At 34.1% G+C, this 27,316-nt stretch overlaps 2 protein-coding genes across 2 annotated transcripts in view; both read left to right on the forward strand.

Annotated features, from left to right (window-relative positions):
* LOC136028667 (elongation factor 1-gamma-like) overlaps positions 1 to 20,455 on the forward strand; it is a 100,431-nt gene extending 79,976 nt beyond the window's left edge. The window contains exons 7-10 of the mRNA XM_065706494.1: positions 6,504 to 6,673; positions 9,545 to 9,714; positions 16,376 to 16,500; positions 20,221 to 20,455. Of these exons, the coding sequence (XP_065562566.1) occupies positions 6,504 to 6,673; positions 9,545 to 9,714; positions 16,376 to 16,500; positions 20,221 to 20,376 (621 nt within the window). The 3' untranslated portion in view covers positions 20,377 to 20,455. The remainder of the gene's footprint in view (positions 1 to 6,503; positions 6,674 to 9,544; positions 9,715 to 16,375; positions 16,501 to 20,220) is intronic.
* A 2,971-nt stretch (positions 20,456 to 23,426) lies between these two features.
* LOC136028771 (elongation factor 1-gamma-like) overlaps positions 23,427 to 27,316 on the forward strand; it is a 48,796-nt gene continuing 44,906 nt past the window's right edge. The window contains exon 1 of the mRNA XM_065706673.1: positions 23,427 to 23,544. Within this exon, the coding sequence (XP_065562745.1) occupies positions 23,542 to 23,544 (3 nt within the window). The 5' untranslated portion in view covers positions 23,427 to 23,541. The remainder of the gene's footprint in view (positions 23,545 to 27,316) is intronic.

The raw sequence follows: 27,316 nt of genomic DNA on the forward strand, positions 1-27,316 counted from the left end.
TATATATAAAAATAAGTTGTCTGTGGATCTGTGGATGGATCAGGTGGATCTGTGGATGGATCAGGTGACGTCATGTTTGTTCGCATATGACGTCTGAATTATTTCACACTAATACAAAAGAAGAAAAAAAATAAAAAAGGTAAAAACTACAAAAAAAAACTAAAAAGAAAAAAAAACTAAAAAAGCTAAAAAACTAAAAAAAGGTAAAAATCTAATAACTAAAAAAAACTGAAAAAAATAAAAAAAAGGCAAGCGTGTGTATTTACTTTTTCTCATTAGCTCTCTCATCTTTTTCTCATTAGCCTCTCATTTGCTCTTCGACAGGATTTTACAGACATAGGATTTTTACGACAGGAATTTAGAGACATTAGCTCTCGTTGATAGGATTTTAGATTCGCTGTCATTTTTACCAAAATTAATTTGGAAGCTACCTGTGGTACTGGAAGAATTTGCTAATGGACCCTTTGTCTGAGACTGTCAGCCGACGCCGAGACTCGCAAAATGAAATCTATGGTATCGAACGTCGTTAATGGAGCATCTTTTAATAATTTAGAAGTTTATATTAGAAATGTTTCAATAGTCTGTATTGCTAAATATAGCGAAATTAAATTACTATTATGGAAAGGTTGGGAAAGATAGAACAAAAATTTAAAATACCTGTAATAGTCGTTCTTGGATTGTTCAAAATCATTATTATTAAGAATAACGCTAGAATAAAAAGTACAGAGGTCACAAAAGTACAGAGAATAGCCAAGATAAAACTGGTATTCGATAATGGCTCTGGCTTCCAACAATTTTGAAAAGACAAAAAAAGTATCAAAAACACATTCGGGACGAATATCTTTTCTATATTTTAAAGAAAATAGTTGAGAGGAGATAAACTCTTGGAATCAGCTAAAACCTTAAAAATCTCTGAAAGTTCCATTTAGCCTACTACTTTCTTCCTAATTTTCAGGGTTTATTTTCCCTCTGCAAGTTTTTTATGCTATTTTTCTGCGGTCTTAAGTAGCTTTCACACTATTTATGCAATTTTCTATGTTAAATAGTTAAGTTATGTTCAGTATAATCTTTAGTGCTTGAACAGGTCCAGGCTGGCGTAAAAAATGTATTAACCATCACCATCACCGTAAGTAAACTAATGGAAAATGCTTTCTTGGAATTTTTTCCAAAATTTGTTATTGCTTATCCCAAAATTCTAGTTTTGGTAGCTATGTTGAATTTCGCCGTAACATGTCAAACTTACGTTATTTAAAATCTTAAGCAGGGCTTGATTATCCTTAGCCACGGACAAAATTTGTTCGATAACATATTTATTTATTTATTTGTGAATTTTTTCGAAAAATGACAGTAAATTTCTTTTTGAATATTGACATTCTACAATTTTCTAATGTGAAAAATAAAGATCTAGATAAATCATGATTTCGAGAAAATACGTTTAGGCCCTAATTTGAAAAAAAAAAATGAATGGCGTCACAAATCCTCACACGTCCAATGCACAATTGGTTTTACTTTTTACAGCGAACAAAACGAAATTAAGTTATTTTATAAAAGAGATTTTTTATTTTAAAGTTTTTTTTTTCACCGAGGGAATGCTTAATCTATTGTTGCTGGCTCTAAAAGGCCCAAAGTTATGTTTTCAATCTTTTAATTACTGCTTTTTTTTTATTTAGTTCCGTTTGAAAAAAAAAAGCTGAATAAAATCTGTTAATTTTCAGTTGCTAATGAAACACTTCGGGGCAGCAGCGACTTGGAAAAGGCTCAAATTATTCAATGAAAGACTTTTGCTGATACTGAAATTCTCCCTGCATCGTGTACCTGGGTGTTCCCTGTCTTAGGTATTATGCAATTTAACAAGCAGGCTACGGCCCGAGCAAAGGAGGATATAGACAAAGCCCTTCAAGCCTTAGATGACCATCTTCTTACAAGAACTTACCTAGTAGGAGAAAGAATTACCTTAGCTGATATTGTTGTCACATGCACATTACTCCATCTCTATCAGCATGTTTTGGACGAGGCTTTTAGGTACCTTTTCATCTCTAATTGTGTAGTTACTAATTCTCAGCCTTATTTGGAGATAAAAGTCTGATAGGGTGTAATTTTTACTTATGCTTGTTTTGCAATTTACTAAATATGTGGACGGCAATCAGTTAAGCATGTTGTCATTAAGTTTTGGGTTTGTTTTACGAAACACAGAAAAAGATAAGATTAGAACATCTAGTCATTTGCTCGTAGTTAGTATGGGTCAGCTTTTTACAGAGCACGCCAGACACTCATCTCCTGCGATAGATTTTAATACTTGTTTTAGTGATGAAACATATCACAGCATACAACCTTATGTGTGATATTTTCGCAATATTTGATTTTTTTTTATAGTGCAATTAGAAAAAAATCTAATGATTTAGTTACAAAAGAAAGGCTAATTGGGAAAACACCATAAAAACTCAGTTCAATTCTTTTTGACAAAATTTCTTGACATGTTTTTCAAAATTTCTAAAATATTTGTAGAAAATGATGTGAATTTTTCTCTTTCTGATCAAGCACTTCTGGAAACATATCAGGTATTTAGGGTCTGGCCCTTAAAGCTGGCTTTTAAAAACATTATAGTGAAACCCCTCCCACAAAACTTCCCTAAATGTACAATGCTTGTACATTTTGTAGTGCATGTACAGTATAGATACGAAATACGAAAATCTTTGCACTTAAAAATGGGTATAGTTGCAAAAGTTGGGTTTGAACGTGCTCGAATTTGGATTTTCAGTAAAGCTCGAAAGTAGGGACAAAAAGTTATAAATAAAAAGAAAACAAATTATTCTTCTTTTTGGAAAATAAAGCCAAAGTAAAAAAAAAGATAGCAAGCAATAATTATTAGAAGTTCTTTAACTTTTTATAGTTTCGTTGGATAATGCTGTTTTTCTCTCGTATTTGTATGACACAAATATGAATTTCCTTTCCTATTAGTTTTGAAACTCTCCAACCCAAACCCCCCCCCCCCCACAACAATCTAATGTTTTGACGGCGATTGGATTTTTTAGTGTAATAAGAATAACTATTTTAATTTGTGTATTTGGAAAAATTAGTATATTAATCAGTGTCTGGTCCAGTTCGTGACAGAATTAGAACGTGTCGCCAAACGCTAGGTGATGTTCACAGTTTTTTGTTAACACTAGCCCTAGTTTCCACTCTTAGAACCTATCCATACTTTTTGGGTTTCCCTATATATGTTAGCATCATGTGAACAGGCTAGTACTGGTTTCTTGAAAACAGATATCGCCCCTAAAGCTATCTTTCATTTCCCTAGTGTTAATGCCAGTGCAGTATTCCCTTAATCTGTGAAATGAGTATTAATTATATAGTATGATGATTCCATAGATTTTCAGTTAAATGCTGAATGTCTTTCCATATCATCATAGAGTAAGAGAAGTTTATCCTACCAGATACTTCTTTTTATAAGCATTCTGGTCTGGAAAAGCTTCTGACAAGGATGAGTTGTGCAACAACAAAAACTAATTCAACTAGAATTTGTCTTTAAGAAGTGAGATGATTCAGGATCCATTTCCTGAAGCTCCTTGTAGGTTAAAAACTCCTTGGATTAAAGTTCTAAAAAGTTATATAGAGACTAATTCATCTAGATTATGACCTAAGAAAAATTAAGCCTTTAACCGAAAGGCTTAAAAATTAACCGAACAAAAAGAATAAGCAGAGAAAAAAAAGAAATACCATCGTCAATCTTAAGAATTGAACTTAACTGTGTTGGTACAGTAGAGCCACCCCAGCCCGGAATAACCAAGGTATTCTTCTGGTACGGTATTAAGTACCTGGCAAATTACGTGATGAACTACCGAATGCTTCCCACCTAAACGTTTGCTTCTAATAAGGAAGCTTCTGCTCTGGGTTTAAAAGGTAAAAAAAATGAGTCACACTCATGGCCTGTTCTACTTATATTTAACAAAAAAAAAATCCAAGAATATGTTACCTTTAAAAAAAACCGTACGTGTAAGATCAAAGGATTCTTTGATCCCGTGCTTCATGGTGGGAAACGCCCAAGAGGTCGTTCCCCAACCAGATGGAAGGACACGGCATGTGCCTTCTCAGCCATGACAAATATTCAGGAGGATGTCCACATCCTTCCAAGAGACCGGTCTAAATCGAGGTGCCATGTAGCATCACTCTCGACGCCGAAAGCAATTCGGCAGGAGCATTCCAGAAAATCTTATGTCAATACCAACCGCTGGTTTATCACTCTAATTAACCAGAAGCAGGTCAAGGCTGTGATTGGCGACTTCAAGCTGTGCGAAAAGGCTGGTGAATTCGATCCAAAGAAGTATGCTGAGTTCCAGGCAGCTGTAAGTTTTTTTGTTTTGTTTTTTTTTCGAATGGCTGGGATATTATGATCGTCATTTTATGGACTTCAGTATTAAAACGAAAGGAATAAAAAAATCAAGGAGTATGTATACTTAGTAGTCTTACATAAACGCTCAAAAAATCAAAACATCTCATTCAAAATCATAAACAGTCGAATTGTTACATCGACACTCGGAAAAAAACTGCAATCGAAAATCGTAAACACTCGATTACATCATCACTTGAAAAATCAAAAACCAGAAACGTTCGAATTGTTACATAAACGAAATCAGAAACGCATAAATCAGATACAGTTAAAAAGCATAAACAATCAAAAATCATACAGTGTGATTGTTTTGCGAGAGAAAAAAAGTAATCTTAGTCATTTCCAACGACTCATTAATTTACGTCTTGAGGCAAGGACACTGATACTTAAAAAAAATGGAAATCAGATACAATTTTGTATTTTGAAGTTACAAATATGGATTGAAGTAAAATCACTTGTCTGCTTGTCTTAAGAGAGTTTTAGATTCAATTATCTCTCGCCGAAATCCTTATTGAGTGATTCTTGTGGAAATTTATAGAAATTCTTATAGAAAGCTATTGAAACTTTTACTAAATAATGTTTCTTGGTTGTGTTTTTCAAATTGTATAACTTTAATACAATGCCTGAACTTCAACAGAGCCTGAGATGATTTCTCTGAAAATAAACATTGAGAAAAGATTTTATTTAATTTTGTTCTAGAGAGTCCTATCTTTACGTAATCCCACAACAATATAAAGCACAAGGTGTTATGCTAGGAAAATATATAAGAATATTAACTTTTTTGTCCCAAGACTAAGCTTGGGCTTCAGTCCGAACGACTATAAGTTTCATCAAATTTAATCTTCGTCATCAAAAGTTACGAGCCTGAGAAAATTTGCCTTATTTTGGAAAATAGGGGGAAAAACCCCTAAAAGTTATAGGATCTTAACGAAAATCACACCATCGCATTCAGCGTATCAGAGAACCCTGCGGAAAAAATTTCAAGGTCCAGTCTACAAAAATGTGGGATTTCGTATTTTTTGCCAGAAGACAAATCACGAGTGCGTTTTTTTTTTTTTTTTTTTTTCTTTTTTTTTTTTCTTTTTTTTTCTAAACGTGTTAAAGTAACACGTTTCTTAAGGTTCGTGTTCCCTGTGCAATCTTTAGCATGTCATTTTTATGCTCTCCTAGGCAGGTATGTAAAAAGGTCCAAATCGCAACTTGTGTTTTGATAGCTTTTCTTCGAGCAATAGTATTTTTATATGTAAAAATGGTATTTTCAGAAAAATATTGGCAACAAATTTGAAAATTGCTATGGCACTTTTTGCATGCCTGCCCCTAGGTTTTGGATATATCAACGAAATAGAATATTATTTCTGTCAATCCATAGCTTAGATTCAGACCTATCCAATTGCCGCATTGCAATGATAAAAATTTAATGTGCATGGTTTTTAGATTGAGAATACTTAGAAAATTGGTTAAAAACAAGACATTTTTCCTGTTTTTGAATCAAGCTTTGATCCTCCTTTAAAAATGCGTAAGGATCTTGTCCTTTTGATGCAGCTGCAGACTTGTCGCGAAATCGCTTCTTTTAAAGGGAACATATACCTTAAGTTTGTCATAACACTTTTATTATATAGTCGGATCGAACCAGTTGTGGAATATTGATAGATACATAGATAAATACACTTTTATTTTCACCAAAATTTTCACGGCATTGCCAAATTTCTTTGGTATAGAAATTATCATGCATTTAATCTTAAAAAGAATCAATCTTAAACCAAAATTACAGAAAGATTTATTACTTGCGTAAGTATCAACAGATGTAGACTTGTTTTTATACAATTTTCTATGCCTTACAATAGTTTACATAGTGAACGCTTCATAATTGAACATCGAATACACTTTGTATAGTCTGGACTGCTAGGAATGAAACTTAACAAGATCATTCTAATTCGTTGAGAAATGTCATTAAATTTGACTTCAAAATTGAAAGTAATTCTTTTAATGCTCTTGTTGTGAAATATTTGGCACCCCTTTTGAAAACAGGGTAAATTATTAATAGTTTTTATAGCAGTTCGAACTTCCTATCTTAAAGATGAATTTTGTATTTATTATTCCATCAATTGTATTTTAGATCGGAAGTGGAGAAAAGAAGAAGACAGAAAAGGCCCCAAAAGCAGTGAAAGCAAAACCAGAAAAGAAGGAAGTGCCAAAGAAAGAGCAAGAAGAACCAGCAGATGCTGTTGAGGAGGCTCTTGCAGCTGAACCCAAGAGCAAGGATCCCTTTGACGAGATGCCCAAGGGGTAAGATAATTTAAATTGAAAGAACGACCTCAATTGGAGCTCCAAAAACAATATACCACTCTTAACAATATCCTAAGACTTATATATATAACCATTTATTAAATTTTAAAAAATTCACTTTGATCCTTATTGATAGTGATCTTTAAAAATCGGTTGATGACATTTGTGTTTTACTCTCAAAAGTCAGTCCGAGTTTTAAATCTCTTTAATTTTCTTTGAATGGTTTTATTTTACGTTTTTGCTTTTAAATTTAAACTTTTTTTTATTTATTTATTACATTGTATGGTATTAGAGCACCTCAATCTGAACCTGAGTCCCAAGAACACGCAGCTTGGGTATTTTAACACGAACGCCCAATGAAATTACTAGGCTGTTAGCTAGCACTGCAACCAGGATGGCTAAAAGCAAGGTTATGCAATAGCACAATTTAAATTTGAAGCTTTACAATCCCCCTCCATCCCCTCAATTTGGTTTTGTTCACTTGTGTTGTTTATATGTCTGGATAATAAAACATAAACACATGAATTTGATGATTCCATAGATTTTCAGCTAAATGCTGAATTTCTTTCCATATCGTCATAGAGCAATAGAGGTTTATCCTACCAACTGCTTCTTCTTATAAGCATTATGGTCTGGAAAGGCTTCTGACAAAGCTGAGAAAAGTATCAGCACAATCTATCTAAAAATTCAGGACAACTTATATGTATAGTTACATAAGACAGATTGGCATATTGTATTAACTTTGAGCATTAAATCTATTTAAATATGCCTTTAAGATGCCAAAAAGATAGAGATTGAAAAAAGGTAGATTTATGTATGTCTATTGTATGATCTCCAGTCTGATTGATGCAGATTAAATTCGTAATAAAAAGAATTAAACAGGGCCATATCCCTGTATGATAGTTTTCCAACAACAAAACAACTTTAATAAAGCTTTAAGAAGAGAAATTTTATTGAAAGACGGTATAAAAGAGGCGAATCCCCCCTCCTTAATATCAATAGAGTATATTAGAGAAGGGAATACATATTGGGCCATTACACAGAGTTCAGCCCCTCGAATTACCTGTCACTTGAGTCGCTTGTAGATTAAAAATAAAAAACTGCCAGTTCTCAAAAATTTTGAATTATTCGTCAGTTGAAGTGTATAATAAACGATGCGGATGCTAAAGGTCCTTGGTAGATTTATATTGGTCATCATGCTTAATTAGTAAATAGTAACTGCATTTGTGCAGTTACAATCGGTAGTTAGGGGGGAAAAGGGGGGATTTTTTATATTTAAGTCAGATAAACCAAATTATGACCAGTGAATTCCTCTAGGAAGTGTAACAAGAAAAGACAGCTCTCACACTTGACCCGGAATAAACTCTGAAGCCCATGCTTGCGATCCATGTAAGGAACCAAGCTGGTCCATTACATGTAAAGCTGATGTGAATGATAGCTACTGTGAAGCGGGGAGAATCACCTGACGCTCCTCAATCTTATTGTTCTCTTTGAAGTAAGACGTTGATCAAATATATGAATAGTGATGCCCTCGTTCAGTGTAGCTTTTTGTAATAAATTTCAATAATATGTTATGCAAGTGCAGTAATTTTGCTCTAATAAACACCCTTTAGACAGTAAAATTTATTTTGCGTAAGTAATTCGAAAATGGGAAGATTTGGTCAAATATAGTGTTCTATTTTACACTCACTGAATGCCTATGTTGTTCCTATTGTCCAAAAATTATAGTTGAAATGAAAAAAAAAAATCAGTGCAAACTCTTGCAGCTCCAAAGACTTTAAGAAAGGTTTTTGCATGAAGGTGTTTGATTTATCCTGATAGATAAATACACTAAGAATTTTCTATCTCGAAAAGAACGAAATGTGTGTTATTGAGCTCTGACGCAAAATAAACCATTAATTTAATTGATTTCAATAAATGCTTTTGAACATCAGAAATTACAATATGCTTATTGAAGTTGGGGATGATTTCCATAATATAGTCATTTAAACAAATACTTAATATTTTTTTAATCTGATCATAAAATATCATAAGTTTATTATGCCAGCTCCTTCGTCGTATAAGCTCTGGTCTGGAAAGGCTCCCTATAAAGCAAAATTAAGTCAATTAATTATGCACTTCGTTTGCGGTTCCAATTATGACTCCTTTTGACGCAACGTTATGCATATCTGAGACAAAAAAAATTGGCTAATGCTATCTTCTGGGATCACTATTAGAACGTAAAAAATGGATCTTCTTTTGATGGAAACGCACAAAAATTATGCTGAGAGAATATGTCTTGTATACTATCTGTTCAGGGGTATTTGTGTTTATTTTTTAATTAAGCTGTTGAAATAAGACTGAAAAGGTACTACAGTTGCGTTATGTGTTAATTAATAAAACCGCAGTTAGTCCTTTGTGTTATGGCGAAAAATCATCTTTGAACAGTTTAACTAACTTAATACTGGGTAAGTTTTCTGTCATCTTCTCTCATCCACCGCCGTGTTAAGTTTGACGGCGGCGGAAAATCATCTTTGAACAGCTTAACTAAGTTGATACTGGATAAGTTTTCTGTCATCTTCCCCCATCCCCTGCCATGTTAAGTTTTCCCTTTTTTCACTTGTGATTTATATATATGTATTGATATTAGTGAAAAATAGGATTGTGCTGATGCCCTAGATATTCGGTTAGATAGCTGCTGATTCTTTCCTTATCGCAGAGCACTAATAGTTAGTTAATCTAATTAATATTTAATTCTAACATCCTTGTGTGACGGTTTGGTGTCTAATTATAACTAATTTTACTATAATGTTACTATTTATGGTAGAAGTTCACCTTAATAGTTCAATTAAATTCTGAATAAAACATTATTATATTGGTTTTATTGATTAGAACGTTCAACATGGATGACTTCAAGCGTTTCTACTCCAACAACGAGGAGACCAAATCAATCCCATACTTTTGGGAGAAGTTTGACAAGGAAAATTACTCAATCTGGTATAGTGAATATAAGTATCAAGATGAACTTGCCAAAGTTTACATGTCATGCAACCTTATTACGGGTAAGTTTGAGAAAAAAGTTTCGCTTTTTACCTTAAATTACCCCTTTTTCAAGTATGTCCAGGATTTTTACTTGGAGGAGGGAGGGGGCTTTAAGAATCGCGTTGATAACTTGTTTGTATGCATTTTTTACGTTTTTGAGTCGGACAACAACTTCATGGGGGAAGGGGTAAATCCGGTACTCCTGTCCCCATAGATACGGCCTTATCTATTGAATTGGTATTAACCCATTTGCTCTAAAATAGTATTGCTGTCTCTAATTCCAATACATAATCATTCATATCGAAATGAGATGTCAAATTTTGTATTTTATGCAACCTTGTTAATGGGGAGTTTTTAAACAACTTGCTTCTTTCATTTTAGCTTATCATGTTTTTGTTTAACTGATCCCTAATTGTCTCAAAAACCGAATTATTGTTTATGTGACTCCAATTTCACACAAATTTAAGTGAGTGCCCATATGTTAAATAACGGTCATATTTTAAATTTTAAAGTATTTGAAAAATTAGGGTATGATTCTGAACTTACCCGCCGAGTATGATTCTGAACTTTCCCGCCGAGTATTATTGGATCCAGGAAGTATGAATGATTTTAATGAAAGAAACTTTAAAGTATTTTTTTAAGGGAGGGGGCTCTAATTTCAGTCAGCGCAATAAGTATTCGAAAGATTAAGCTGGTCCGGGGGTATTTTATGCCTAAAACCTTCGTAATAGTGAATTCAACAACTTATTAAAGTTTCTTTGCGATCGGGTGAACAATGATTTAATGCATACAGTACACAGAGACATGTACCGTTGCTTTGATTTCAAAAGAAATGAAACTCAAGGATACATAGATTAAAAATAGACTATGTAACAAAAACTATGTCGCTTTGAAAGAGTTTTGGGTGAAAAACTTATTTATTTTAAATTTAAGATTTCATAAGTTGATCCAATAACAAGATTTTTCTCTATCCGATTATTTTATCTGTTAATCAATGCACTTAACACAAGCTAAACTTAGAACGTTTATTGAAACAAAAAGTGTCCCAGTAACAAGTCATCAAGGTCCACCTAAGTCAAAATGTTCAATTCAATTTCTTTAACCATTATTCAGTATAGATAGAAGCCTATCTGACGCCTAGGGGAGAGGTCTGAAAATGTTTACCGGTATGGTCTGTAACACGAATAGAGAGTTTGCATGTCTGTTTTTTTTTTTTTTTTTTTTTTCTTAGTGTAATTTTTTTTTTTAATTTGGAATCCCCCTCCCCCCAAAGTGCATACTGTACATGCGAATATTTCTGCTTTCTGGATTGTTCTTTTTAAGAAAGATGTAATATAAATTAGTATATCTAAGGAAAAAATGAAAGCTGTTAATTAATTTTAGGCTGAGAAAATTTAGAAATCTGAGCATTTGACTGTGGGAAAAAAGGTAGCTTGGTGTCATCGATAGTAAATAATTCGATCCTCTATTTACGACACAGGATGTGCTCATGGCTGCCTCTTTGTGTTACTTAGGAGGTATAAGATACTGTACTGTTAAATCCAGGAGACGGCTATGTCTACTGTTTCAATCCAGTACCACATTCCTTCTTGAAAGCACAATTAAGGTGCTGATGATGCTTAAAAAAATGCAAACCTACCGAGCTAAAACGTGGAATTTATCGGAAGACAAAGTGAATGATGGTCGGCAGAAATGATTTGATCCTCTATTTAACACATAAAGTATACTTACGGTTGCTGCTTTGCGTAATCTTGAAGAGATATAATACGGGATGTTAAATCCAGGAGACAGTTAGGTTTACTGTTGCAATTTAGCATCAACCCTCATTAAAAAGGGTGATGTGTTACTAAGAATCTGAAGATTTGAGGTAGCCATTTGTGAGTGATAAAATTAGATGCAGTTGATGGTGTTATCGGGGGTGTATTCTACCCTATTACCTGAAAATTGTGTTGGTTCCCTCCCCGAATAAAATATTGTCCGCGGCAGAGAATGACACTCAGGCGTAATCTCAAAAAGAACGCAGTAAAACAGGACGTTTCTTGAAGATCTTCGGTCTAAAAATGCCTAAGAAGCGCAGTTGTATCATACACCAGCTCGCGTTTGAAAACCTAAGTATTATGTCGATAAAAAGAAATTGTCAATGGAGTTCTTTAATTGGCTTGAGTCTTAAGTAAAGAAAGAAACGACCAAAAATGAGATTGTTGAAGGCCAAATGAAAATACTTAAGAAAAAAACAGAAAGCGAATATTTCGAGAGAACAACCGCTTGTCTTCTTCAGCGCGAACAAACTAATAAGATCAAGGAGAAGACAAAAAACAAGTGTGGGAAGTAAAACAAAGCCAATGAAAAAAACATCTAAAAAGTTAAATAAAATTGAATAAAAGACTAAAAATTAAAATCAAATACCTAACAAACAATAACGTGAAATCCGTTTGATCATTTTCTTTCTTTTTGTTATGGCAGGCATATGTGGTTTAAGAAATTATCTGAGTCTTAGGTAAGTTTTAAAATACTGGATAAATTTAACTAGGGTTTTGGTTCTAGCTAGATCTGGATACTAATTCTCTGGTTGAACTCGGAAACACAGAATTGTCAGTTATAGAGACTAAATTGTAGCGTTATCTTAATTGTGATTGAATTGACCTTTAATGATTTTAACCTCTAATTACGACACAAAGTGGATAAACAATTGTCCCTTTGTGTAACCTTGAAGAGGTAAATTATACTGTACTGTTAAATCCAGGAGACGTCTAGGTCTACTGTTTCAATCCAGTACTACATTGCAATTAGCTATTATTTTATTGCAAAACATTATTTATTTTCTTTTAAAGTAACTACTACATAATAATTTTCTTCATTTTCTGTATGAAATATTGACCCTAGTTACTTATCTTCCTTTAAGTGTTGATTAAAAAAAGATTCTGTCGGGATTTGACAGAGGAAAATATTGATAGCAAAAGAGAAAAGAATGACAAAACCCAATGGTAAAGTAGTTTAAAAAAATTAAAGGATAACCCAAAAGGGGGGAAAACTCCCAACTTAATTGAGGTTTTAGAAAATAAAGGGGCTTTTGGTAAACGGCACTAAACTTCTTAGTCCAAACCGGCGGTGCTAATCCCGATTTTGTGGTCCTTCAGCTAGGACTTACAACAGGCGCGTGGGGCCTAGAACTCTTATGCTCTTGCACACCCTTCCTGTTTACCTTTCCCTGTTTTTCCCAGGTACCCATTGAGAACTGGGTTGATTCTGGATTGGCTTACTGAGTCAAGAAAGAGGGCTCATTGGTAAAATTATTAACTGGTAAAGCGCCAAAGAAAATCAGTGAAAAAAAAACCATACATCGAACAGTGCAGAGTGGGTAATGTTTTTTTTTATATATAATGCTGGTTAAAATCGTAGTAATGAGTTCTAACCCAAGTCCCCAAGTTTGGTTTTACTGTGTTGTTATAGTATTTTTTTTTTCATTTTATTCTTGAATAGACAAATTTGAAATACCCAAAATGCTGATATGCTTCTCAGTGCAAGGTTGAAGGCTTCTCTTTTAACCTTAGTTGAATAGATTACATCCCACAAACACGTTAATAAATTTAGGAGTGACCAATATGTCACCAAAAGATTTTTCTCAGCCTTTGCTTTATATTCTCACAATTACAAATGAGAAATTCACTATTTATTATACATCATCCCATTCTCTCTAAAGAAAGGAAAAAATTAACGATTGACTCTTTTATTCAGCAAAGAATTTGATAGAAAACTTGAATCTTCTGATTTACTTAAAGATTTTGTCTTGATTGAACTTGCGACCTTGTTTGTCCGTACCAGTCCACGAGAAGTACTGTGTCACTAAATCCTTTGTTTCTTGCACATCGGGGTCAAGTTTCTTCCAGTTATAGGATTCGTAATTGATCTGCCAATTCGGACATTATTTTAATAAGCTACTTTTAATTAGATCTTAATTTATCTAGTTATTTATTATTTAATTAAATAATTGTTTAGTTATTTTTAGCTAGTTAATTTTTTAGGTGATTATTAGCGTTAATAAAGTATTATAATATTATTCCCGCTAGTGGCTGTTGTATAAACGACTTCAAAAAATACGAAATGGGCTAATTATATGACAAACACAAAAAAATACAGAGAAAATCGTAAATATTAATAGGGTACTTTTCGGATATAGCGACCCCATTCAAGAATTATGTTGTTGTATCAAGGTAACTTCGTTTAGCAAGATTGTGTGAATTTCTTGCTAGCTTGGATTAGTCTATTGATTGTAGAACTCTTGAAAAAGATACAATAGTGCCGCTTCGGGTCTGTTGTATAACGTACGAGAGGAAGAGTAAACTGACCATTATCGATTAGGTTTGGGGCTTGTCCTCCGTCGTATTCGAACGTGGTCAGATATTCCTTATTCGGCTTCTTTTTAATGAAATCTATTATGCGTACCGAAAATAGATTTTTCTTTATTTTATTTCTTTCCGCGGGTGATGTGAAAATAGTTTTCGGTCTTTTTCTTTGTGAGAACTGTTTCTTCTAGGTTTAAATAAGAAAATATGTAAAAAAAACAAGATTGTAGTTTATTTTGAATAATGTTGATTTAGTTTGTTTTGTAGTGATGAAGGCAAGTGGCCTCTCCTTGGCTTGGTTGTAGTTTTATTTATATCTGAGAATCTGTCAATAAAAATAGCTGTCAGAAGTTTAACAGCCACCAAACTCCCAGAGGGAGGGGTCTCAGGCTCATGCACCCCTCTCTAAGTTTTCGTCATATTTACGATCTCTGTAAATTCTAGAGTTTGTAAACAGCTCATTTTCCAATTAATCCTCCATCTCCTCTACTTCCGAAATAAATGTATGCCTAAGTGCTTGCAATTCCTTAATTATTAGCTACGAGTATAGCTATCTACGAGATGGGGCTTCTCCTTTTTGTGATTTCAGGAAAGATCCTTTTCCTTTCCTCCGTAAAGGTCATGTTTGACTATGAACTGTTATTAATTGTGTTTTTTTTACCTTTTTGACATTTTTTTGATTCAAAATATCACGCCACTTTCATTTTGAATGGATATAGTTACTCAAATTCATAAACTTAGCAAATGTGTTTCACAAAAGTTTCTTAAAAGTTTTTAGGTCTGCTCAGTTTTGGGTGTACTTTAAAAAAGTCTCAAACTTCACGGTTTTGACCCAGAATTTGAATGATATTGATAATCCAAAATTGGTCGTGTGGAAATACTTCTTTTTGTAGGAAAAAGGGGAGACAGGGAGGGGGTTGAATTTAAATTTCTGCAACAGTTTCTGGATTGAAAGATCTTTCACTACTAATTCAATTCCAGGGAGACTGAAAATGACATCAGAGTTTAAGAATTCAATCACCTGTTACCCCATTTTCACCCTGGGTGGGGTCAGAAGGGGCTAAAATACCATTTGTGGCGTTCTAATAATATAATACATAATTGAAAAAACAATGGGTACTAAGTTTTACCGTTTTCCAACTCTGGTTTCATTTTTGGTCTCCCCGGACTTGATTTTATAGGAACGACCTTTCAATCCAGAAAGTATTTCAGAAACTCAAATTTGCGATTTCCTTCTTTATCTTCTCTTTTCCCTGATAAAGGAGTATTTCTGCACCGCAATTTTGGATATATTACTAAGCAAATTTTTCTGAAATATTTTCATTTAAAAAACATTTCTGTTGCTCGAATACCGAGGTTTGGCCTTCTTTTTGTAGTGTTACTGGACTAAGTTTTATTTGTGTAAGGGGAGGTAAAAAATGAAGAGGTTTCATCTTTGTTTTATTTTGTAAGCTTATATTACTTCACATTTATAACTTATGGTTTTTGTTTTGTTCCCTTTTCTATAATTATTGAATAAATAATATTATAAAGAAAAGTTATAAAAATACTATAAAGAAAAGTTAAAGCTCTGGGTACATTTTACAATATTGAAAAGTAATTTATTTTTCTATGTCAAATCTCGAAATTGATTCTTATCTTTCTCTAGAAGCTATGTTTAGTTTTGATTTATTTATTTTTTAAGCCTTTATATATTATATTTTTTTATGTTTATATGAAGTTGTAAATTGAATATTACAAGACCCTTGTGAAATTAAAAGATTTTTGTGGATCGTTACTGCTCAAGCATACCTAAACCTGTTGGATCTAGTTGATAATGATTCTAAGAGTTTAAATGCATAACGCATAAGTATATAAGTTTTAATATTAACTGATCTATGATTACTTCTTGTCAATATGTAACATTTTTTACGCTGGTATATTTATGTTATGAATATCTATAAATTATTTAGGTTGCAAACTATGGAATACAATTAACAATAATATAAGAATTTAAATTGTGCTTTTATGTTGCCAAGTATTGTAAGAGATTTTGTGTATGGGAAGCAAAAAATAACACCGGATTAGCCTTGGTTTTATTTTTTAGTTAATGTTCTTTCGTCTTTGTCCTTTATTATTATTGCTTAATTCTTTTTTCTGTAATTAATCTATTAATTACAAAAAAGGACAAAAAATGTCCTGTTTATGTTACAAAGATTCTTCATGGGCTATTTTTGAGCGACCCAGGGTTGAAGAACCCTGACTAGAATTGAAGCAATAGATGCTCAAGAAAAATGTAATGTTTACAATTTTGTAATTTATTTGATTGTATCTTTCAAGAACAAAATTTTTTTTACAGGTATGTTCCAGCGAATAGAAAAGATGAGAAAGCAAGCATTTGCCTCTGTTTGCGTATTTGGTGAAGACAACGATTCGTCCATTTCTGGCATATGGGTCTGGAGAGGTCAAGATCTGGCCTTCAAGGTAAAGCCTAAATCTTTTCTTTTCATTTGCTATGACTCAGATTTTTGAATGAAGCTGATTTAGCTATGTAACATCTATGCTGGATGTCAACAGCATAGCTGCCGAGGGACAAACTTCTTTTTCAGAATACTCACCAGACTTTGAAATCGAAAATATTTTTATGTATTTTTTTGTAAAATACCATATATTTTTTGCTTTTTTTTTCCTGTTTTGTCTCAATGCTGCAAAAGTATGCAAGGTATAAAAACGAATATAAAGCTGTCAAATCTTGTAATCACCATTGGTGCCTATTAGGGTAAGGGGCAACAGCTCCTCCCCTTTCTAGTTCTTGAACAATACCTTTTTTGTGTTTTCAGTAAGTCCATCCCCTCCCCTACCATCAACATTTTCGTGGATTGGCTTTCCTTGTAATCGTAAGACGTTGTTTTTTTTTGTAACACTTCACATTCTGTATCATATTGAGCAGGGCAGAGCGTTTTTCACATAGAAATGTAGAATATCCAGTCTTAAAATATTTACACGTACCTCGTTCGTCAGTCGGAATTTGCCAGTGTTCCAAATTGTCGGCATGAGTTGTGATCGCAAGACTTGGTCTCTCTCCACTTCTAGTAAGGATTACTGAGATTGAATGCTCACAGCTAGGGGTTGTCTTCCCTAAACATTAGCCAGGAAATGAGAAAGTCTGTGTTGGTGATCATTCAAAAAGTGTGCTTAGACACCATTTTAGTGAAGATGTATCTTGCTAGATTAAAAAAATCACATCCAGAAGAGGATTAAGAGGATTCAGCGATAAGAATGAAAAGAGATATTTACCTGCCAAAAATATAGTATAGCAGCTCATAGATAGTCAAAAGTATGTGTCTCATCCATAGACCAATCTGACTTCGTCCTTCAGTTAAAAACGATTTAAGCCTTCATTAACTTATGGTTGTAAGATACTTACAACTAGCCTTCGAATATATATTAGTAAATAAATAAAAATCGAAGTAACCAACTATCTGTTCACTTTTCCTTCTGCTTTGTTTGATTGACTAAGAATACGTATATCCACTGTCACATGACCGAAAAGATATTTCGTTTTTTGATGAATCCTTATTTTTAGATAATGGGTCTTGTCAACTGGACCCAAATTTTGAAACCGGTTTCACAATTACTACTGAAATAAAGAATTTAAAACTTGACTTTCAAATTTCACGCTGTTGTTGGCGAATTGTCTAAGGATAATTTTAGGCACCCGTGTAACCAACCGTATGGCAGGTTCTATTTGGCTCTCAAAGGCTATAATGACAGAAAAGTTAAGATGGCTAAGACATATTTTGAGAATGAATGTCAATCCGTTGTCAAATATTGATCGTTTTGGCCATCTATCGCTGGACAAACGGAAAGCCAGTCCCCGAATGGATTCGAAAGATTGAAGAAGGGAGGATTTTAAAGAAAATTAAACTTCTCGGGGGGGGGGGTTAAGAGTGAAATTGTTAATGAATTATGGCGGAGGAGGAGTTTGTGCAGCTGTGTTTCTCTTTTGTGGAAAAAGTTTTAAAATAATTTCCGTTAATTTTTAATGGATTTAAGAAAATTACTTTTTAATCTTTTCGGGTTTTCTCTATAACTATCCAGAGTTTGGCTTACTATTTATATCTTGGATCATAATAACCATTGAACTATAATGCTTTGAATAAGTGTTGAATAAGGGTAAGAGCAACAATATTCAATTATATGGGTTAAAATCTGCATTATCTTTAAGACTATTGGGCTGATTGAATTCTATCCCCCATTTAGTAACAATCTTGAGTACAGACAAATATTAATCAACAATTCAATAATCCCCTAAATGGGGGATTGTCCAAACAAATGACCAGCGACACCAGGACTTGAACCCCTGTTCTTACGGACAAAAGATTCAAGTCCAGCTTGCTAAATGGGGGTTTGTTGAAAAACTTCAATTGGAGGTAAGGAGTGAAGTTGTTAATGAATTGTGGAGGAGGAGCGTGTGCAGCTGTGTTGGCTGCTTGGTGCTGCATTGAGTTGGACTTTGTTAGTGACATATGAATGGGTTTACTAACAAGTCATTCAGTTATTTCTGTCACCTCTGATGTAAAGTATGTTATGACAGAAATAGATAAAATTTTATTTAACGAAGGAGCTGCTGATGTCGTGATCGAAAATGATGCGCATACACCCCTGCTTCATCTTCACAAATGAAGTTGTAAATAGAGTCAATGAGCTTTGTCTCCTTATAATCTACTTATCCGCTCTTGGTAAATCCACCACGATTGAGTGAGAATCTCCTGTACAAGACAGTTGGGGATCACTCCGCAGTAAAAACTTTATTACCCAGCTCATTCATCTTCCCACTTTCCAAGTGTTGCATCAGACCCATTACCGAGCATGGATGTCGCCTGCATACTAGTTCTCCGACAAAATAGCTGGCGCCACTTCAGAAGATCCAAGACACGGCTCTGATAGAGCAGGTTTAGTCGTTACCCATTGCTCCAGTCTGTTAGTAAAAGGTTTGATGTAGTGTTGATGTTTGATTTCTACAAGTGCATGCATTCATCTTCTTCTGTAGAGCTTTCTCTTACAGCCCCGCCCACATCGTTCCACCGAAAAGACGGATGCGAAAGGGGCACAGCTCGATCCCATTATCTTAATACTGACTCGCCGTGAATTGAGTAATTGAAGGACAGCCATGTTCGACGTTGCGCTTCGATTTGGAACGATTTTCCTTGTGATGTTTTATCCATTGACTCCTTTGAATACCTCGTGACGGAGCGATTTAAAAGAGTATGGACGAATAGAAACTGAAAAGCAGCAGGTGCTGCTAAATCAAAGGTTGAAATTATTAAGAAAAATTAACCTAGTTTGAAGTAGACGTTTGGAGGCAAAAAAAAACAATAAAATTAAGAAAAAAATCGAAATAAATGTGAAAGAAAATAATAAGATATACTTTGAAAGTAAAGGGTAAGGTGGCCACTGGGAATAAAGTATACGTTGTGTTATAAAAAGTCAGATTCTTTGTTCTATTCAAAAATTTTGGATCCAGTTACTCAAAGTCGTTATTTTAAGCACATATCTTACGATTATTAAGGATTTATGCATCCAAGAACAGATTTATATCAAAATTATTTTTGAAACTATTTGGAAAAAAGGATATTTATTTTGAAGACAAAATAAGATAAAAGGAGGCAAACCCTGTGTGTGTTGTTTTTAATTTAGGTTTAATCGAAAGTGGTTTGTACAGCTGCTTTTATCCTATCGTTTTTGTTCTATGAAAGGTTTTCTGTAAATGAGCACGGTCTATTCGTAGTGTAATTGTTTGCCTATAAGCTAGATAAGGTTTTATTGTGTTCTGTACTTTCATTTACATTTCTGTGGTGTATTTCCGCGATACAATCACATTACTTGGTACTACTTTAGACAAAAATAAAAATATTCCCAGACAGACAAGGAAATGCCATTCTGCATAGAGAATAAATTCGCCTTTCTGACTCTTCTTTGGTTTTCTTGTGATAAATATTAATCCAGTAAAAAGAGCTGAATTTAGTTATTTTTGAGCCATGGCACTCTTACCAGTAAACTTTTTGTTGTACCATTGGTCTGAACTTTTAATTATATTTAAAGTTAGAAGGAAAACTTGTCCAATCGATTTTTTTTTATTTTTTTTTATATACGTTTGTAAACCTATTTTTGATGGTTTATTGACAAGTTTCTCGTTTTCAGTTGAGTCCAGATTGGCAGATCGACTACGAATCGTATGACTGGAAGAAACTTGACCCCGATGCGCAAGAAACAAAGGATTTAGTGACACAGTACTTCTCATGGACTGGTACGGACAAACAAGGTCGCAAGTTCAATCAAGGCAAAATCTTTAAGTAAATCAGAAGATTCAAGTTTTTGGAGGTGTTACGAAGTTTTCTATCAAATTCTTTGCTGAATAAAAGAGAGTCAATCGTTATTTTTTTCTTTTTTTTCTTTCTTTAGAGAAAATGGGGTGATATATAATAAATAGTGAATTTCTCATTTTTAATGGTGAGAATATAAAGCAAAAGCTGAGAACTATCTTTTTCTGAAATATTGGCCATTCTGAAATCTATTCACGTGTTTGTTGGATGTAATCTATTCACCAAAGGTTAAAGAGAAGCATTCAACTTTGCACTGATAAGCATATCAGCACTTTGGGTATTTTAAATTTGTCTATTAAAGAATAAAATGAAAAAAAAGCTTCTTTTCGAACGCTGGCTTTATTAAGGAACAAGCGCCAGGTGGCTCAGCTTAGCTAAAAAAAAAAGTGAGAGGGGCTCTCGTTACAGCACGTAACCGAAAGTCCCTTTTCGTTTAGTTGATAGTGGAATTTGTAACTCCATTCTTTCAGTTTACACCAGGAAGTGAATCTACCTAAAATCTTCGTAAGTAGACTGATCTGAAGTTTGGAAGCATAGTATTAGTACCTTAGAAGAATGCTAGTGTCGATAAAAACTTCAACGCTATCTAGCGCATGGTGACTGTTTTTTTTAAGATAACGATAAGGGCAATTAATTTTATTTGTAAAATTGGTAAAATTTGCGCTGTAATAAGTGTCAGATCTCTCTTCCTGATAGAAAAACTATCGAAAGCTTTAAAATATTTCGAGTGTTCCAGTTCTAGATGGCTTGGTGTCTTTTGTCGACAATAATGCCTGTTTCGTAAAAATCAGCGAATGTTGGGACATTGCTTCGGAGTCAGCGCGCATTAAAGACTACACTGGCATGGTTTAATACTTGTCGCGACCGTGGCCCGAAACGTCGTGGAGGCGACGTAGGACTTTACTTTCGGAACGATCTACCGTCAAAGCTGTTAAGTGATCCAATTGACTGTATGCCCTTACCTACAACAGATCCACACAAATGGCATTCGTTAGTAAAAAGACTTGCTGGTAAAACAACACCTAGTGACGTCGGGGTATTGAAAGAGGATGGTATATTTCTTCTTCCTTTGTGATTGCGAACTTATTGAGCACATACAGTTTTTTGTACATAAAATGCGCCAAAAGTATGCCTCTTCTGCCTTTGTAATTGCTGGTGACTTTAACCAAACAAACAGTGGGTTTCCAATGTTTTGGATTTGCAGCAAGTGGTTGTAATACCGAGGACCCTACCATAATTTCGATCATTTCATAATTTTCTGGGAAGCAAATTCAGCATTCCTCAAAACCAAACAATTCGAAACTACTATACGACCGCTAAGCGACCTCAAGGGCCTAACTAAGACTCCCTGCTGCCTTCGCAGCAATGGCGATTCAGTTGCGGAACCATGTTGTCAAACTGAGCCGATGGGTGAAGGACAAAAGTATGCCCTTACCTACAACAGATCTACACAAATGGCATTCGTTAGTAAAAAGACTTGCTGGTAAAATGACACCTAGTGACGGCGGGGTATCGAAAAAGGATGGTTTGCTTCTTTTTCCTTTGTGATTGCTGGTGACTAACCAAACAAAAAAACAGTGGGTTTCCATGTTCTTGGCTAAGGAAGTGAACTCCTTTTTTGCTGACATCTGTACCACCTTTCCGTCAATCACCAGTTCAGAAATCGAGTCTCATAAATGAAGAAGAGATTGATGATGTATGTGAAGTTTCCAACTTTGCCGTTTACAAGGAACTTCAGAAGCTGAATAGGAACTGTGCGTCCTACCATTGCGAGCTTAGTTTAAGTTTGTTAAGTGAATTCGCTATTTTCCTTCGCAAGCCACTCTCTTCTATTATTAACCAGTGTTTCCAAGAGTAGATGTTCCCTAGTGCTTGGAAGAGAGCGGAGGTTTGCATCATACCATAGTGAAGGGTCCAAATCTTGCGATCAACTCCGACCTATCTCAATAACCCCGAACATGTCCAAGGTGGCCGAAATGTTTATATACTGCGAGTTGATGTCACAGGTTTCTCCTTCTGTTGATCCATATCAGTACGGATGTTTGAAAGGAAGCATCACAACTATCTACTTAATAAGAATGTACCACCCTAGTGTCGAGTGGCTTGACCGAGGAAGTGCGATTGTCAATCTTCTCCTAGTGTATTACGGAAAAGCCTTTCATCTTATTCGCCATTTCATAGCTGTGACAATTTTACGCGCAATGGGTGCACGCCAGTATATTCTCCTTTTAGTGATCGATTTTCGGCAAGACCGTTTCCAGTGCGTCTACAGCGTTTTCTCTGGAGACACCAACTCCGAATGGGCTGAATTCAAGTGTGGCGCCTCACAAGGCACAAAACTTGCAGCGCTGTTGTTTTTTGACGGATCTTTTCTTGATCCGTCAAATTTCGTTGGTTTTGCTATCGGTTTAACCGTCATAATGGTTCGACGGCTGTGCTAAAATATTTATGCTAAGCCGTTTTAAACAAATCCGTTCTTTGAATTTAAAGCTTTTTTGAATCTTAAAATGCAATAAGTGAGAAACTGATCATGTTTATCTAAAGTCATCCTTTAATGCATTACAAAGGACGAGAGGGCTATTCAAAACATGTGGTTCCCAAGACCCAAAGACCTGGGAGGGCATTTTTAGGGAAATGAACATAGAAGATAAGAATTGTATTATTAATTAGGAACAACTAGCCTAGAGTAATATGGGCTAGCCTTCCAAATTTTTTTTATTGGCTTCTAGAACTTGATTTATATGTTCCTATGCCTATGCTATTTAAATATCTCATACTCGTTTCCGCGCTTCAACAACCGCAATGAACCGTTTTCGTGTGGTCAATTTTTCAATAGCTTGCTATTCGTGACTTGCGGTTTTACCTTTACTAGTGTTTCTTATAAGCCAGAACCACTCTTCATTGGTATTTCACAACTGGAAATTTTCGCTCCTAAGATAAAGCTTGCCGCAACCCCTAGAGCATTAGGTCAATTCTGTAGCAAAAAAGAATTTGTTATTTAAATAAGTTCGGTAAGTGAAGCTATAATACCATCTATCAAAAACTTGTCACAATTATCTTCACAATCATCAAGGCAGATTTAGATTTGACAGGAGGGATTGATTTTTCTGAATATAACAGTAGAAATATTTCACCTAGAATGGTAAGGTAATCAGTTGAGTAAGGGAGAAATCTAGCTATAGTGTCATGTTTTTGCCGTATTTTTGTTGAAGTACATTTAGAAATTGTGTTGGTTGTTCAGTTTTAGGCCATGATAGGTCAAAATTATCAGGGTAAATTTGCAGTTTCTAGCATGATTTAGCTAGGATCAAAGTAAATGTAACACTTGATGCCTTTATTATCCTATCTCATAATTCAAGAATTGTTTCTTTGGCAAATTCATTTTGAGCCCTAAAGGGGCTCTAAAGAGCATATAGCCTAGTAGGCCTAACCAAAAGGGTAAAATTCTAATTTAATGACTTCTTGCTTTCTTAGAAAGGGGCTAGGTTAGGAGAATGAAACTTTTCAAGGATAGGTCTAGAGGTTAAAGTATGTCCCAGGAAGGCATTTTGAAGTACCTACCTCCACTCCCTCTCCCTCTAGAGGGTCCTGATCTTTGATTATTTGGCAAGTTTGTTGCTTCTGGACATGCTAGGACAATGAAAATTGGTAGGCCTGTCAGGGAGCTGTACAAATTGACTTGATAAAGTTGTTTTCTCAGATTTGACCATCTGGGAGGCTAAAGGGAGAGGAAAAATTAGGTATTTATAACTTACAAGTGGGTGATTGGATCTTAATGAATTTTGATATTTAGAAGGACATCATAAGTCAGAGCTGTTATTATTTTAAATCTTGACTGGCATTAAGCCTCTGATTCTCCTTTTAAATCAATTAATGAATTTTGATATTTAGAAGGACATCATAACTCAGAGCTGTTATTATTTTAAATCTTGACTGGCATTAAGCCTCTGATTCTCCTTTTAAATCAATCTATTGATTCTTAAAATTTTGTTAGAGCTCATACCATATGAGATCTTGGCTCTTAGCTCTTCTTGCCTTGTCACAAGTGTCATATGAGCTCTTAGCTCTTGTTCCTTTTTGTTGTTTTTGTTGCTCCACCTTCACTTTTGTTAATTGGATATAATCAATAAATTGATTCATAAAATATTTTACACACAATAATAGTACATAATATCATGATCCTAATGCAAAAAACATTACCCATTTGCATGTCTCTTGTCCTTTTGTGAGTGTCTCAGGTAAAAATGTATATATACATGGATATATGTTTTTGCCAGTGGAACAGAATTTGACAATTCAATTACTTATTCAGGAAGCAAAATGACACACCAGCCATATACCAAAAATACTCCTAGAATAGATGACAGACAGAAAAAATAAAAATTTTTCCCAACAGAGAGTTGTACTTGGAAAAAAGGGAAAAAAACAAACATAATGTATCACATCATGAAAAATATGAGGTCACTCAAAAGTGTCAGCACAAGTATAGCCAAAAACAAAATAGCTAAAACATTTGAAATCATAAATAGAATGATAATAGATCTTGGGAGAATCATTGCAAAACCATTTAGAAGCCAAAGACACCCATTTTGTATTCCACATGCTGATTTTCAGAAGAAGAAGGAAGCAAGAAGTTCTTAGCAGGTAAAAGAATTGATACAAAATGGTGTCACTCCAAAAATTTGTGGTTTTTGGGCAGGATAGGCACAAGCTTTGCCAAAATCATGTATTTTCTCTCAGGCTTCACCCCTCTCACTCTGTTTGGTTTTTCAGCAAGGGAATACTTACCCTCTTCAGTCACTTTATTGTGCTTTTCTTAATTGAATCTCATATGAGATAATTTTGATAGTCCAAATCCAACCTTATTCATCTCTAGAAATGGAACATTAGCTGAATGCTACCCATTCCTAGATGCCATTAGACCCACTTTCTTGATGTTTTCTTGATGAACTCACAATTGCCATAAACTTACTTTATTTAGAGGCTAAACTTTTATTTTTTTGCAGAATAATTATTGGTAGAGAACAACAATTTCTTCTCCCAACAGTCTTGTGATACAATATACCAATACCAGGTGCATCACATCCTTGCATACCCATTTTCCACAAGGCACACATAGGTTAAGAATGTGCCTTGTATCTTCAAGTGGGGTAAACATTTGTTCAAACAGGCAAAGCATGACAAGATTTTTTGCTGTACATAATTGACTGCAAAAGCACTTTCTTTAAATCTACAATGTAGATTTTTTGACTTGATTTCAATTTTGGGATATTTTTGTTCTTATCCTTGTCTCACATGATAAACTAGATGTCTTTATTTCATGTAGTCTTTCTTTTCTGGATGTGGTGTAAATTTTTGTTTTACATTGTCATTTAAAAGAACACAAATGCCAAAGTCATTACTCTGAACTGAGGGTTATATTTTACACCTTCAGTGTTCTTTTGTATGACTCTTCTGAATTCTCAAATGATTTCATTGTCAAATGCCTTACAATGTTATCCAGTCAGTGGCTTTTTTTGTCACAATAGAAGATAAAGCACTAAACTATAATAATCATGGGTATAGTCATCCTCATATAAATTTATATTTAGACTAAAAAAAACAAACTAAAACCTAAAACATATGATTTTTTGCAATCAAAAAAAAAAAAAAAATTGAATCAATAACAAATAGAAAGAATTATGAACTAAAAGAAATATATATGCACTATCATCAATGAACAAGTGTAGTATTAAAAACCCTGGCTAACAAGGGAACAAAAGTACTCATATAACACATATGTTGTCCTATTACTGGCTGAAATTTAGGTACCAGTTTGACTACTTGTTTTAAAACTGTTGGGCTGAAGGAAGATGCTTGGGGGGGGGGGATCTCAAAGCAGTGTATTTGCCAAAATACTGACACCAAACTTTTCCAGGTTCTTTGAACCAGAAGCCATCTGTCATGATCAAAACCTTTAAGGTCTCATGGGAAGTACCCCACATTAGGTACATGCAAGCAATGGTAGTAGTGCTGTGTAGCTAGGGGCAGATTTTCCTTACAGTTCTTTTCAAATCTGAAAGTTTTCTGTCATTTTTTTCCAGCTTTTCTTTCTTTATGTCATAATTATCTGTCAGAATTGAATATAACTTGCTTTATGCAATGTATTTTTAAATACAAAAAAGCCATTTATTTGCAAGAGTTTATAGATTAAAGTATTTATATGGCTTTTACCATCTATCTTGGCAGATGAGACAAAATGCTGCCGATACAAGTTTTTAGCAGGAATATATTTTTGGGGGATTGTGTTAGGGGACCCATGCTCACACTATCTGATTCAGATTTTGGAGCTGAATTCAGTTGTATATTGAAATCAAAAATCTTTTTAAATTGCTATGGACTCCCATCTGGAATATATGAAAGAAAACAATTAATTAAAAATTTGAAAAAAGCATCAAATAGCTTAGATTAATAATATCAAGATTAAAGATTAATGTCTTAAGAAAGCAACTTCTGTTGTTTTTTAATCAGAAAGCATCAGAGGTAGCATAAGGTAGAGGTATCAGGAAAGCATAGGGTAGCTTTGGAACTAGTTTTTTTTTTCTTAGAAGGGGCAAATGTACATTTTGTTGCCTCCTGCTACATTATCAATGCAATAAATATATATATATATATATATATGTGTATATGTGAATATATATATATTGTAATTTCTGTTTAGAGTGAAAGTTGAATGTGTTTCCTGGAAAAAATAAGCATATTTGTTTATTATGTATTTACCTAATACATAATATATACCGATTTCAAGTGAAAGTTCAATGCATTTCCTGGAAAAAATAAGAATATTTATCTATTATTTACCATAAGTGTTGGTTTGATAAACTTGCATTTAATTTGCACTTCTTTTGAAAGCTGCATAATATTATTCATTTAAA

Source organism: Artemia franciscana, chromosome 7, assembly GCF_032884065.1.
Source record: "Artemia franciscana chromosome 7, ASM3288406v1, whole genome shotgun sequence".
NCBI lineage: Eukaryota > Metazoa > Arthropoda > Branchiopoda > Anostraca > Artemiidae > Artemia > Artemia franciscana.